Source organism: Labeo rohita, chromosome 12, assembly GCF_022985175.1.
Source record: "Labeo rohita strain BAU-BD-2019 chromosome 12, IGBB_LRoh.1.0, whole genome shotgun sequence".
Classification (NCBI taxonomy): Eukaryota; Metazoa; Chordata; class Actinopteri; order Cypriniformes; family Cyprinidae; genus Labeo; species Labeo rohita.
In genome coordinates this window covers 23,954,037-23,968,462 of record NC_066880.1, presented here as the reverse complement: position 1 = coordinate 23,968,462, position 14,426 = coordinate 23,954,037, and the positions used below count along the sequence as shown (strand labels likewise).

Below are 14,426 nucleotides of genomic sequence, written 5' to 3'. Positions count from 1 at the left end.
GAGAAGAAGAAATGGACTGTTGCCCAGTGGTCCAAAGTCCTCTTTTTAGATAAGAGCAAGTTTTGTATTTCATTTGGAAACCAAGGTCCTAGAGTCTGGAGAAAGGGTGGAGAAGCTCATAGCCCAAGTTGCTTGAAGTCAAGTGTTAAGTTTCCACAGTCTTGTGATGATTTAGTGTGCATTGCCATCTGCTGGTGTTGGTCCACTGTGTTTTTTGAAAGTCACTGCACCCGTTTACTAAGAAATTTTAGAGCACTTCATGCTTCCTTCTGCTGACCAGCTTTTTAAAGATGCTGATTTCATTTTCCAGCAGGATTTGGCACCTGCCCACACTGCCAAAAGCACCAAAAGTTGGTTAAATGACCATGGTGTTGGTGTGCTTGACTGGCCAGCAAACTCACCAGACCTGAACCCCATAGAGAATCTATGGGGTATTGTCAAGAGGAAAATGAGAAACAAGACCAAAAAATGCAGATGAGCTGAAGGCCACTGTCAAAAAAACCTGGGCTTCCATACCACCTCAGCAGTACCACAGACTGATCACCTCCATGCCACACCAAACTGAGGCAGTAATTAAAGCAAAAGGAGCCCCTACCAAGTATTGAGTACATATACAGAAAATGAACATACTTTCCAGAAGGCCAACAATTCACTAAAAATGTTTTTTTCTATTAGTCTTATGAAGTACTCTAATTTGTTGAGACAGTGAACTGGTGGGTTTTTGTTAAATGTGAGCCAAAATCATCACAATTAAAAGAACCAAAGACTTAAACTACTTCAGTCTGTGTGCATTGAATTTATTTAACACACGAGTTTCACAATTTGAGTTGAATTACTGAAATAAACTTTTCCACAACATTCTAATTTACTGAGATGCACCTGTATGTGTGCCATCTGCCATGAAGTATCGGTACATTAAGTATAACCTTTGATTTATTTTATCTAATTTCTTTTATTATATATTTTACCCGCTTTGTATACAACAATGTTGGATTTGTTAATGTAAATTATACAATAATTTTTAAAAGAAATTAAAGAAAACAAGCTAAGTAGTTTTATAATGTGCACTACAATAAGGCAAGAAGTTGAAGAAATAATCAATTTAATTTTGTGCGGCTTAAATCGTATTTTTAAATGTCAGCATATTACGGATTGTGCGCATAAACACATCTCTAGTTTTCATAGCAGTGTTTCACTGCTTCCGCTGTTTTATCAGGTTAGGGCGGGTCGTGTCTAGTTTAAAAGAGCGGTTGCGCATTTAACGTGATTTAATTGGCCATCTCTCCTGTCGCGTTGCGTCAACATAAAATCCTATTGGCTATGAAAAGCAGCAAGTAATACCACTGGCCAACCAGAAGCCTTCGCGCGGAATTTTGAATAGTTTTCAAACATTGGTAGTTATCCGTCTTATACTCCTCCGCAGGTTGACAAAGAAAGTAGTCCTTGATTTTTATAATACATTACATGCTAAATTAACCTTTGAATACGGCTCCAATTAGCTTGATCCATCCATTATGTGATAATATGTTTTATTTGAGTAAATAACTGGTAGTTGTTTTGTTTTATGCGGAGGGATATATGCCCACAGCCACGACGGAAACACGCGCTGCCTGTGTCGATGGACACAGTGTGCTGATGTTTGGTAGTAAGTTAGTAGTTTGAGCTAGTAACGGCGGGAGCGACCGGGACGATAATCCTAATGCTGGATTAAGCTGCTTTTAATAATAAAACCAGGGTTTGACATCGATGGAATATATTTGATCGTTTTGATTTACGCAACCTCAGGTAAAGATGGGATCTTTTTCCATTTCAGTGATACAAATGAACTCCTCAAACATTATTGACATACTACGATGTCGACAGATCCGAAGTTACAGTTAACAAACAAAACATTGGTATCTTTAATTTCAGTGGATGTGATCACAAATATTGTGCAATTCCATTCTGTCACTAAAACTATTAAACGTGAATGTATACCCTGTGCTTTTTGCATATTATGGAGTGTTTTAAATGCCTTTCGCCATGTGCTGATCTCCTTTTCTCAAATTTGAATGTGAACGTAAATCATATGCTGAAATTATGCATTAATACAAGATTTATAGACGTGATGTTCTTTGTATAACGTTATTATGATGTATATAACAAGAAGTTCGATTTCCAAGAAATGTTAACTTACAGTAAAATATTGCATTTACGTCGAGGAAAATTCACACTAATCACGAGGTTGTTCTTTTTTTGTCTTTTGTGTTTGCTAAACAAGGTAAGTTGATTTGAAATGCCTTTGCTTGGGAAGATAGTAGTGATCAAGAGAAATGGAGGAGATGGCACTGAATTCCCCCTCACGACGTCTTGTCTGTTCGGAAGGTCAGTAACATTTTATAATCATGAATTGCATGCTTAAGGGATTTACTTATAATGCAGCCAAGTACATATAGTTGAGGGCTATGAAAAACAAATAACATTTGACTACTACTATAACACACAGAAACTGTCAGTGCAAGTAACATTAATGTGTACTTGCTTAACGTAAACATTTAGTTAAATTTATCTTCTAGATTTCAATCGACACAAAGAACTGTAAATGTATAGGACATGCGCTGTTCTGCTCATCTGATGCCAGGCGGGCTTTTCATTGATGTCAAATTTGACGCAAACAACCACCGCAGCCAATCAGAATACGCTATACTACATGACATGCATTCATGCTCCCTGTATAGATCGCGGGACAGCGTGTAACTCCTGTATGTCTGTTTATTAAAGTTACAGTTATGTTTTGCAAAATATCTGGTTGTCTTAGTTGTTGCAAGTTGTGGTTGGATGAGAAAATTGACTTGTGTTAATATTTCTCACATTTTCTATGCATATTTGTAATAGACAGGCAACTTTACAACACCAGATGTCAATGAAACTACTTCTATCACAAAAAAACATACTTAATATTTTGCATGCTACTGTACATTAAACAAGATATTACAGAAATATAAAGTGTAAAGATTTGTTAGTGAAACAGCACCTACACTACTAGTCAAAAGTTTTTTTTTTTTTTTTTTTTTAAGTCTCTTCTGCTCAACAAGCCTGCATTTATTTAATCCAAAGTAGTACAGCAAAACAGTAAAAATACTATTTACTATTTAAAACAACAGTTTTCTATTTAAATATATTTAAAAATATAATTTGTTCATGTGTTCAAAGCTAAATTTTCAGCATCATTACTCCAGTCACATGATCCTTCAGAAATCATTCTATTATTCTGATTTGCTGCTCAAAAAACACTTATGTTGAAAACAGTGGTGGTGATTACTGATCTTTGAGTAGTAAAGAGTTTAGTATAATTTTGCCACAAAAAGTTTTAGAACTTATATGTTAATGTAAAAAAAAATCATGTGTAATATAACTTGTTTATTTGTTTGCTGATTTTTATTGATTTTTCTTTGCTATACTTATTTACGTATTTTTTTTTAATTGTTTTTGCCATGAAAATAGCTACTGATGGCTACTCATGGCATGAAATAAAAACATACTACTACTACTCTTTGAAGAATAGACCGAACAGCATTTATCTGAAATAGGAATCTTTTGTTACATTATAAATGTCTTTATGATCACTTTATGAACAATTTAAAGCAGACTTACTAAATAAAAGTATTGATTTATTATGTGTTATACCACATATATCATATTTCACAATCACCAAAAGGCAAATGGGCATAGAAGTTTTAACGTGGAACTTCCTTACCTCTTTTAGGAAGCTGGACTGTGATATTCGGATTCAGCTGCCACAGGTGTCTAAAGAGCATTGTAAAATTGAGCTGAATGAGAACAAGGAGGTAATTATATTTTATTGTTGAACTGTAAGTTTAAATTTGTCTTGTTTTCGAAAAACTGTTTGCTTATGCAAACAAACACATGACATGCTGTTCATTTATTGTGACTTGTCTCTCCTATTTAAGCTCATTTTGACCAATTTGAGCTCTGTGAACCCCACACGTATAAACGGAGAAGTTCTTAATCAATCAGAACGTTTAAAGCATGGTGATCTCATCACAATCATTGATCGTTCTTTCAGGTGAGTCAGATGTTTATTACTATTATTTTAATTCTGGAAAAAAAAAGTTCACTGGAGAATCCTTGTTTGGTAGATTAATTTGTTTAATGTGGTTTATTCTTGTCAAAATGTCAGGTTTGAGTACCCACCTCAGAAGACACCGAAGAAGGGGCTGTCCACACCAGGAAAAGACAAAGCAGTTCAGGTGTGTACTTGATGCGAGTCTTGCAAGAAGGATAATAGTTTTTTTTTTTTTTTTTTTTTTTTTTGTTAATTTATCATTTATTTCTGTTAAATTGTGGTTCTTTTTTCTTGTAGGCTTTGCAAGAACAGCAGGAAAAAGGCACACCTGTTTCTCTAGACAAGAGGAAGTCAGATCATTCGTTTGGTTAGTGATCATGTTATTTTAGTAGTAGTAGTAGAAAGATGGTGATAATTAATATTTTTAAAATATGATTTCACATCAATAATTGTCACGTGTACTGTATTTACAGACACTTGTTTGAAAGATGGGTCCAATTTGCCACCATCTGTGGAACAAACAGTTGAGACTGAACCAGAAGATGGCAAACCTAAAAAGGACAGTATGTCACCTTTTTGTGAGCTCTACCAAATGGTCAAACAGGACCTTGTTGCAAAAACACCAAAGAAGTCTGAGCTACCGAAAACGCCCCTTGCAAGACCTCAGGTTGGTCACGAGAATGTCCCCACTTCAGATGTTAAAAGTACTCCTAAACAGGTCACAACCCCATCTACCAAGAAGCGAAGATCCTCGCAATCCAATTCTGATGATACAACTGGACCAGCTACACCTAAGCAGTCTTTGAATACAAATGTGGAAGAAAAACTCACTGAAGATGTGCCATCTGCAGTGTCTGCCACCCCCTCACTGACACAGAAGAGTGTAACTCCTGTCTCCCAGAAGAAGAGAACACCCTCGAAAACACCTCAGAAGTTCAGTGCTGGTGAGGTAGTCCAGCAGATTCTCTTAGAGCCACAGTCTGAAGAGAAAACTCCTAAATCCCCAAAAGGAAGGAGAAGTGGTGCCTTGGATCAAAGCCTTGCTCAGCAAATGCCTTCAGTCCAGCCTCAGACTCCAGGCTCGAAGGATAATAACGCCGAAGTGAAAATGTCACCAAGAACATCCCCAAGAGCAAATGCTGGCAAAAGGTTTCAAGTCCAAGACGTTCCGCCTGAAATTACGGCTACAAAATCAGCTTCTAAGAAGAAAGGTGAGACCGCTTGTTTTTCTCTGTGTGAATGGAAGTGTCTGGATGCCGTATCCACTATTTGTCATTTAGGAAAATGTTGCAGATATGTGTGGCTATTTAAGTCCTATTCATCATACTTTTGTTTTGTCCTACAGTTGACACTTCAGTTAATGAGCAATGTGATGGAAATGAATCACAAAATGAAGTAGCCTTTTTAAAAGCAAAGAAAAAGCGAGTGTCCTTTGGTGGTCAGTTGAGCCCGGAGCTGTTTGACAAACGCTTGCCCCCCAATTCCCCCCTTCGCCGTGGAGCAACCCCTCGACGCAGTTTGGGTCCTTCTCAAAAACCCCAGTCTCTCCTACGACGAGCATCCACCATTGGTCTTTTGGTAATGCTTAACACAGCTTTTTGAGGACTATTAAATCTTTGAAACATCTGAGGGCTTTTAATTCAGTATTTTCCTTCATTTTTAGGCTCTTCGACTTGAAGAAACTGTTTCAGAGGCTCAAAAAAGTTCTCCAAGGAAAGCTTCACCCAAACGGGCAGCATCACCAGCAAAGACTCCATCACCTGCCAAAAGGACACCAAGTGCGAAGGCTAAAACACCATCACCTGCCAAAAAATCACCAAGCCCCAGGGCTACAACACCATCACCTGCTAAAAGGTCACCGAGCACCAAGGCTAAAACTCCATCACCGAAACCTCAGAAGTCACCATCTGCTTTAACCAAGGCACCAACACCATCATCTACTCGTGCAACACCCAGAACGCCTGCATCTGCTAAGAGAGCCTCAACTTCAGCAATTGAGGCTGTCGGTGATGTGTCTTTAACTGCAACACCTAGGGTGCAGGGGCGGTTTTCCATCTCTCGTATCAGTACTCCATCACCTGTCCAGGACCAGGAGGACAAGCCTGAACCACAGTCAACAGACGTGCCCCAAAACTGCGTAACACCAAAGATACCCTTAAGGAGGAAGAGCATGAAGTCTTCTGCAAGAAAAACACCCAAGAGTGCAATGAAAAGCGCACTTGATGTCATACGTTCAAGACGCAGTGGAGCATCACGTGCTAATCTAAAAGGTGAAACATTTCAGACTGGTTATGTTTATGCTTTGCTGTTTAGAATACTAAATCTTATATTGGTTTAAATATTTCACTTTTTTTTTTTGTTATTTTCTTTAAAGTGCTGACCTCTTGGGCTGATATTGTGAAGTTTGGTCAGAGCAAACCTCAAACGGAAGTTACAACTAAGAAAAAACCTACAAAGAACATTGTAATGAAGAGAACTGCAGTGCCAAAACCCAAGGTAAAATGCATAAGATTATCAGTGTCAAAATGTTTTTTTGTTCCATTGTTCAGTTTTCTGAATGGCTTATTAATTTGTGGCTTTATTACAAACTGCATTTAACTCTTGGTTGCCTATGCAGACACCTGCAAAGAGGCTGAAAGATATTGTCAGCACTGGCCATGCAGCATCTCCGGTCACCATTGTTGTTGGCAAAGCCCATATGAGGACTAACCAGTCTGTTGGTGCTGCACCTAAAATAGTGCAGAACATAGCACTATTCAAGAAGGACATGAAAATGGACGAGGACTTGACAGGTTTGTTCAGTGTTCAAGCAAACAATGTTTGTAAAAGCTTTTAATTGTTATTTCAAATTCTTATGTTGTTTGTGTGTTATTAGGTGTTGCAGAGATTTTCAAAACTCCAGCCAACACCAGGTCTAAGAATAGAGTTCCTGTGACTAACGAATGTCCAGAGATTCCTCTGGATGAGGCTTCAGTGATGAAAACACCAGAAGAGTCAGGTAAGAGTGTCAGACATATCATACTGCGTGTTGTTTTTATATAACTCCGATTTCATGCCCTTGTTTTTCCACTTCCCACACAGGTGAAATGATTGTGTCGCCATTAAGTGTGGTCTCTACTGCCAAATGTGGCCGCTACAATGATGAAGCAGTAACACGACTACTTCTGGACAACCAGGATGGTAGTTTGTTAGAAGACAATGACATTGTTCCAGATGTAGAGACAACCTCTGATGTCCAAACAGAAGAAGAGGAAGCTGCACCTGAAACAGTAGTCAAAACCCCAAAACAGAAAGCTGCACCATCCTTGTGCCTCACTGGAGTCAAACGACTCATGAAGACACCCAAACAGAAGGCCGAACCAATCGAGGACCTAAGAGGAAAGCTGCTCAAGACCCCCAAGGAGTATAAACCACCCCAGGAGGAAAGTCTAGAAGGCGTTAAGGAACTCCTAAAGACTCCCAAATACAGGGGAACCCCAGTAGAAGACATGGTTGGAGTGAAAAGAGTGATGCAGACCCCAAAAGAGAAGAACAATCCTGTACTCTGTGCAGCTGGTCTTCAGAGGCTTATGAGAACACCCAAAGAAAAGGTTGAGCAACATGAAGACCTCACTGGTGTGAAGGAACTGATGAAAACCCCAAAAATAAAGGGAGACGTGGTGGAGAACAAATTAGGGCTGAAAAGATTGGTGAAGACGCCTAAACAGAAGAAAAAACAAGTTGAGGAGGACCTAACTGGTGTTCAACATCTGATGAAGACCCCTAAACACAGAGGAGAACCGGTTGAAGATCAAATGGGTGTAAAAAGGCTGATGCAGACTCCCAAAGAGAAAGTTGAACCTGTAGAAGACTTATCTGGTGTGAAGCAGTTAATGCAGACTCCCAAGCAAAAAGAACCTGTCACCAGTCAGTTTGGAACCAGTGAACTGATGAAGACCCCTCATTTAAAAGAAGCAACTGGCCTTAAAGAACTTGAACCAGAGAACAGCTCTTTACTGACAACAGAAAGTAGTGTGACTGAGCCTACTGAGGTAAATGGCAAGGTTACCCCATTAAACACACATGCCATGTTTACAGAGTAGATCATTTAGCTGACAGTGCAAGTTTTGTCACAGTGCTTGCTTGCATTGTAGATATGTAAACCTTCTTTGGATAGATGCTTTGCTAACATACTAAACGTTCAATAATGTTTTTGTTTTTTTTCTCCACGTTTTTATTTCCTACCAATATAATTAACTAAGCCTTGTTTAATTTTTAGATACAAGAACCCATGGAAAGTGGCTCAGCTTTCATGCCAGCTGAAGGTGAGTTAAAACTGGGTAATGCACATTTGTTCCAGGGTTTGTACAAGGTGCTTAAAGTACTTGAATTCGACTTTTTTTGTTTTGTTTTGTTTTTGTTTTTATTTTTTATATTTCTTTAATATCTTTTCAAGCAAAATTCATGCCATTTAGAAAACAAAATACTTTTTTTGCTTCAGTTGATAAAACCTAAAAAAAAAAAAACCCTATTAAAACACAAAACTAATGAGCTAAGCCAGTAGTAGTACTGACACTGTCGTGTAAACATGGCTAAAGACACTAAAGTGGTTATGCTGAAACTGCTCCGATTGATTCAAACTTGTGACTACAATCAAACATTACATGCGATGCACTTAAAAAAAAAAAAAAAAAAAAATCATTTTTGTATTTCGACATTGCTTGCAACTATTTTAAAATGCACATAGTGATGGGTGGAAACTGATTTTTTTGAAACTTCACATGAGTTAAGCCATTGCGTTGCAAAGTGATTCACTGCTCCAATTGGATCGTGTATCATGAATAATTTGATTCAGATCACATATCACAAATCATATGATTTAGATCGGGACTTCAGAGCGGGTTCGCAAAATATTTGATTCAGATAGGGACTTCGGAGCCTGTATCACAAATCATTTGATTTTTGTTTGGAACTTTGGAGCAGGTTTGCTTCACATCAGAGCTTTGGAGCGTGGATCGCAAATCATTTGATTCGGTTCAGGACTTCGGCGTGTGTATCGTCAATCATTTGATTTAGAGTGGACCTTTGGAGCAGTTCCAAACATAACTAAAAGAAAAAAGTATACACGTATACAAATCCCTTACCAAACTTAACCATGGTTTTATTTTGAAAGAGAAGACATCTCTTCACTGATTGAAGTCCTTGAAAATAAAAATAAAAAATAAAGTGCTTGGAATTTTATTTTACAGTATATGTACAAACCCTGTTGTTCTCAATGTAATCTGTTTTGTTGTTAACAGTCCAAAAAGTTGGGAGATTAGGTGTTTGCTTATTTTTAAACATGAGAGAACTGCTTAGATTACTAAACTCATGAACTTGTCTTGACTTGTAGGTTTGGATGTGGAATGTGACAAAGAAAATGTCTGCCCAGTTGAAACCGTGGAGACTGAAGTTGTAAAATCAGTGGATCTCCAGTGCACAGCTGAAGCAGTTGAATCTATTCAGAGTCCAGAGATTGTTTCAGTTGAAACTATTGATGTCTGTTCTTCTGGGGCAGATGAGAAAACCCAGGAGCAGTCTGAAGAACCTGTATGTGTAGCTGATAATACCACTGCAACAGTTGAAGCTACCCCAGCTTCATCCACAACTGAGCAAGAGGAGCTAATTAAGTCTTCACCTGCTAACAAAATTCAACGTGGCACTCGAGGAAGAGCAGCACAAAAGTCTAAAAATGCTAAAGAAGTGGCCAAAGCACCTGCTGTATTGTCATTAATTGAAGAGGAGAATATGAGTAGTCCACTTCCTGCTAGCCCTACCAGGGGAAGGCGAGGTAAAAAACCTCTTGAAATTCCAGAAATCACTGCCAGCCCACTCAGAAAATTAGCTCGTGGTAGAATTCCCAAGAACAGCGTTGTGGAAGAAGAGGTAAAGAGTACCGAGGCTCCCCAAGTGCCCGTAGAGTCCATGAATACTGAGATACCAGACTGCCTGCCTATTGTCACCAAAACCAGAAAAGGAAGAAAAGCTAAACAAGATGATGATGATGATGTTGCAATTGTGCCCACTGATGCTGCAAATGAAGAGCAGGTTCAAGCCCCTGTTGTGAAACCAAGCAGGAGAAAGAAGATGGATAAAACCGAAAGCCAACCTTCAGAAGAGCCTGAAGTTGTTTGCGAGGAAACTGCTGTTGTACCAGAGGATGTCAAGTTGCAGACTTCACTGGGTACTGAGACCGTCTCTGCAACTAGAGCGAGGAGAGGAAGACTAGCAAAGAAGGAAAACCTGAAAACCGAGCCAACCCCTGCTTTGGAAAATGAAATTACAAGCACTCCTGCTGTTGTAGTGGCTGAGAAGCCACCGTCACCTGTAGCAAAGTCAGGGCGAGGAAGGAAAGGCAGAAAAGAAACTGTCAAAGACCAACCCGTGAATGAAGATGTCATGGATGTTCCCAAAACAGTGGCTGAGGCAAATGTTGACCATAAGGAGGAGCCTGAAACACCTGTGGTCAAGTCTGGCAGAGGACGAAAGGCTAAACAGCAGAAACCACAAATGCCTGAAGAGGTTGTTGACCAACCTGCTGTAGATGTCAGCGCACATTTACCTGTGACGGAAGAACACACTGAAACAGTGGTGAAATCTGTGAGAGGGAATAGGAAGACAAAGCAGTCAAAGGTGACCGATTCAGTTGAGGTTGAGGAGAACATTGTCAGCCTGGTGGAGAAAGCAGAGACCCCTGTTGTAAAATCTGGTCGCAAAAGGGCTGTTATTGCAAAGGAAACTGAAGTGGTGCCAGATGTTTCTGTCAAAAGAGGTCGCCGTGCTGTGGCAGACCCTGCACCACCAGTTGCTGTGGTGAACAGCCGTGCACGTAAAGCAGTTGCAAAAGCTGAGTCTGAGGTTACCGAGGATGTCGCTTTATCAGAAGAGCCAGTTAAGCCTGTTAAACAAACCAGGAGAACGGCAAAAGCACCTGAATCTAAGAAAGAAGAAAATGCCATGACACAGGCAGGTTCTGAAAATACACCAGTTGTTACACTGGAGAAAGTGGAAAGAGGAAGTCGTGGGAAAAAACAGAAGGATTCAACTAAGGATGTCCCAGTCAATGAGTCCGCTTCAGCTGAGGAAGCTAGTGAAACTAAATCCTCAAAAACGGTTAACTGGAACCCAGATTTGGTTGTCTGTAAAGACATTGAAGAATCCGAAACTTCTACAGATGTAAAAGAACCACAGCCAAAGAAATCCAAAAGGTTAGGCAAATCGCCAGCTGAGACGACCTCCACAGAATCAAATCCACCAGCTGATGTTCCACCCAGAGGCCGCAGAGGGAGAGGAGCTAAAAAAGAAGAACCTCCAGTCGAAGAGTCTCAAGAAGAAGCAGCTCAGATGAAAGCCAAGCCTGTGAGAAGAGGAAAGGTAGTGGCTCCCTCTGCACCCAAATCAGAGCCCACTGATAGCAAGACATCAACCCCTCTCAAAAGGAAAAGAAATGAGGTGACTGAGGTAACGGATGAGTCGGTAAACAAGGAACCTTTGCCAAAAAGAAGAGGCAGAGTAGCCAACAGCGCTGAAGTTGCAGCAGAGGTCTCCAGCAAAGAAAAAACGCCTGAAGTTGAACCAGAAAAGGCTGAGCCTACTCCCAAGAAAACTGGTAATCGAGCTGCAAGAGGACAGAAAAGGACAGCCCAGGAACCAGATCCAGCACCTGCTAAGGCTCAAGAGTCTGTTTCAGGTAAGGATAAAGTAAATGCTGTCCTTGGTGTATTCCTGAAGGGTTCAAGAACTTTACAGTTGGGTTTAGTAAGAAGTGGGTGTTGAATGAACCTGATTGTGCAACTTGGGGGACTTTAAAATGATTATAAAATAGTATCTTTCAGTGAATTTGTTTAGTCACAACAGTTTGCTGGTAATAGCCATCAAATGAGATACTAAATACTTTGCTGCCAAGAGCTCATGGTTTAGGGGATGACTTATGGCCTTAGGGATCTTATACCCAAAATTAACTTTTGATGTTTATCTGCTTACCCCCAGGGCATCCAAGATGTAGGTGACTTTGTTTCTTTAGTACAACGCAAACAAAGATTTTTAACTCAAACTGTTGCAGTCTGTCAGTCACACAATGGCAGTCAATGGCTACCAAATCTAAAAATTGGCAGTCAATGGCTACCAAATCTAAGTAAAAAAAAAAACATACACAAACAAAACCAAATTAAAACCTGTGACTCGTGACGATACACAGATGTCCTAAGACACAAAACGATCGGTTAGTGCAAGAAACTGAACAGTATTTCTATAATTTATTTTTTTTTTAAACCTGTGATTCACCGCTATGTCCTACTGTCCTGAGTGCATGCACAGCATCTGGCGCGTTATACATAAGCACCGGAAGATGTATGTATGTTTACAAATCCTACCAATGTTTTGTAGTAAAACCATGGTTAATAAAAATTGAACCATGGTTGTGCTTCTAAAACCATAGTTTAAACATGTTGGCTGTATTAAAACAGTGGTTATACAAATGGAAGTCAACCACTAAAAAACATGCGTTTACTACATCAAAACTTTAATTTATTCTCATAAGGGCACCTTTACAAATAAAAAGGACACATACAACGATCTTGTTCACATACTTCTGTTCGATGTAGAAAAAAACCATAGGCACAGCTGATGATATCAGTCATAGGTGATCCCCTCCTGGGTCTCTAAAATCATCAGGGGAAAAATGATCGCTGCAGACCCCCCCACAGTTTTAGTAAGTTTATGGGTGTGTTGATATCCAGCTGAAGAGCAAGCAACCGTAACTTTAAGCGATCAGGCTCAGAAGTTGGGAATCGTTGAAGTGTCAACAATCCTGCATGAGTTCGTGCAAGAAAATGTAATCTTTTAGCTTTATCAGTTTGAACAATCAGGATAAGCGCAAGTAATTACCATTTTGAATAGCCGTCATACCCACAATCTCAGTGTGGTGTAAACAATGAGTGCGTACATGTCACACGCCAGATGCTGTGCATGCGCTCAAAGATTTGGTAGCCATTGACTGCCATTATATGACTGACAGACTGCAACAGTTCTGAGTTAAAAATCTTCATTTGTGTTCTACTGAAGAAACAAAGTCACCTATGTCTTGGATGCCCTGGGGTAAGAAGATAAATGTCAAATCTTAATTTTTGGGTGAATTATCCCTTTAACAGGTGCCTTGATGGTATACTGTTCAGACCCATGTCTTATGTACATGCATGTGTAATAATAATTCGGTTTTCTTCTTTGTGTGATTTGTTTTCATTCTGTGCTGTTCACCTGTTTAAAGTGTAATAGTAATATTTTACGTATTCACACAGGAACCACCACTCGAAAAGGAAGGAGTGTGAAGAAAGTAGAGGAAGTAGTCCCTACAGAGGCAGCTCCTGTCAGGCGCACCAGGAGGAAGTAAAGCACTGATCTTACAGAGTGGTCTTAATTATCTATTCTCTGTAATCTCTGGAAAAAAGTTTTAGTTTTATATGTTTGTAATATTTCATTATGTTTTTTTTCTAAACATTTTTCAGTGTAATTTTAGCTGCTTTTATCGTAGGAAAAAAACTCTTGTACACTTATAAAATGTTCTTTTATGGGCATTAAAACATGCAGGCAACTTTTTACTTCAAGAAAATGTTTAAAGAGTTTCTACATTTGAACTGTTAACTTCGCTGAAAAACATTTATCTTTCATATTCGCTTTTGTGTTTTTGTTTTTTTTATATACATGTACTTTTTTTTAAAAGAATAAAATGAGGGGTGCAAAACCAGGCTTAATTTGTCACAATTCTTAAGCCCAAGAAAGTGTAATGTGCTGTAGTGGTACATGTGACATTCTTGAAAGTTTTCATTAAAAATATTTTTGTCACCTCATGTTTGATTTGATTGATTGATATTTTTTTTTATTATTTTTTTTTTTCTCTCTTGTTAAACATACTGTTTCACTTGAAGATGTTGAGATCATTCGCTGCATAAGTTGTAATGCAATGTTGATTAAGATGTGCCAGAGAACAGCAAGTAGGTCAAAAGTACTATACTTCACCTGTGGGGAGGGAAAGCAACTGTAATGGAATTTTGATTACAATTACAGCAATTAAATTAGCATGGTATATTGTATAAAATGGTAACTTAAGCACAAATTATATGCATCATAGCTTGAATGAGCTAATCATGCCTTGAGCAGTTTTTTGTCCTTTCTGATCTGTACAGCAGGGGAGCAAACATATGACAACAAAGGAGGTACAGTATACAACAGACAGCTACTGTTGTGGAGCAAGCAATGGTCTTCTCAAAGCTCAAAAAGCAGAGTTCCAGATGTCAAAATAAAACTACTGAACAGCAATAAAGCCAAAAAGTCACAGCATCTGAGT

General features: G+C 39.0%; 1 protein-coding gene across 1 annotated transcript; it reads left to right on the top strand.

Moving 5' to 3' along the window:
* The first annotated feature begins 1,436 nt into the window (after positions 1-1,436).
* mki67 (marker of proliferation Ki-67) lies at positions 1,437-13,929 on the top strand. The gene is made up of 16 exons (XM_051124598.1): positions 1,437-1,785; positions 2,261-2,364; positions 3,746-3,827; positions 3,951-4,066; positions 4,181-4,250; positions 4,364-4,433; positions 4,540-5,277; positions 5,412-5,644; positions 5,730-6,336; positions 6,441-6,562; positions 6,684-6,858; positions 6,942-7,064; positions 7,148-8,097; positions 8,325-8,370; positions 9,438-11,774; positions 13,381-13,929. Exons 2-16 carry the CDS (start codon positions 2,276-2,278, stop codon positions 13,470-13,472), a joined length of 5,850 nt encoding a protein of 1,949 aa, XP_050980555.1. The 5' UTR covers positions 1,437-1,785; positions 2,261-2,275; the 3' UTR covers positions 13,473-13,929.
* The last annotated feature ends 497 nt before the right edge of the window (positions 13,930-14,426 follow it).

Coding starts and splice junctions, on each gene's coding strand:
- mki67 (XM_051124598.1), top strand. CDS start 2,276: ATGCCTTTGCTTGGGAAGATAGTAGTGATCAAGAGAAATGGAGGAGAT. Junction 3,828..3,950: donor AGCTGAATGAGAACAAGGAG/GTAATTATATTT, acceptor CTCCTATTTAAG/CTCATTTTGACCAATTTGAG. Junction 4,251..4,363: donor GAAAAGACAAAGCAGTTCAG/GTGTGTACTTGA, acceptor TTTTTCTTGTAG/GCTTTGCAAGAACAGCAGGA.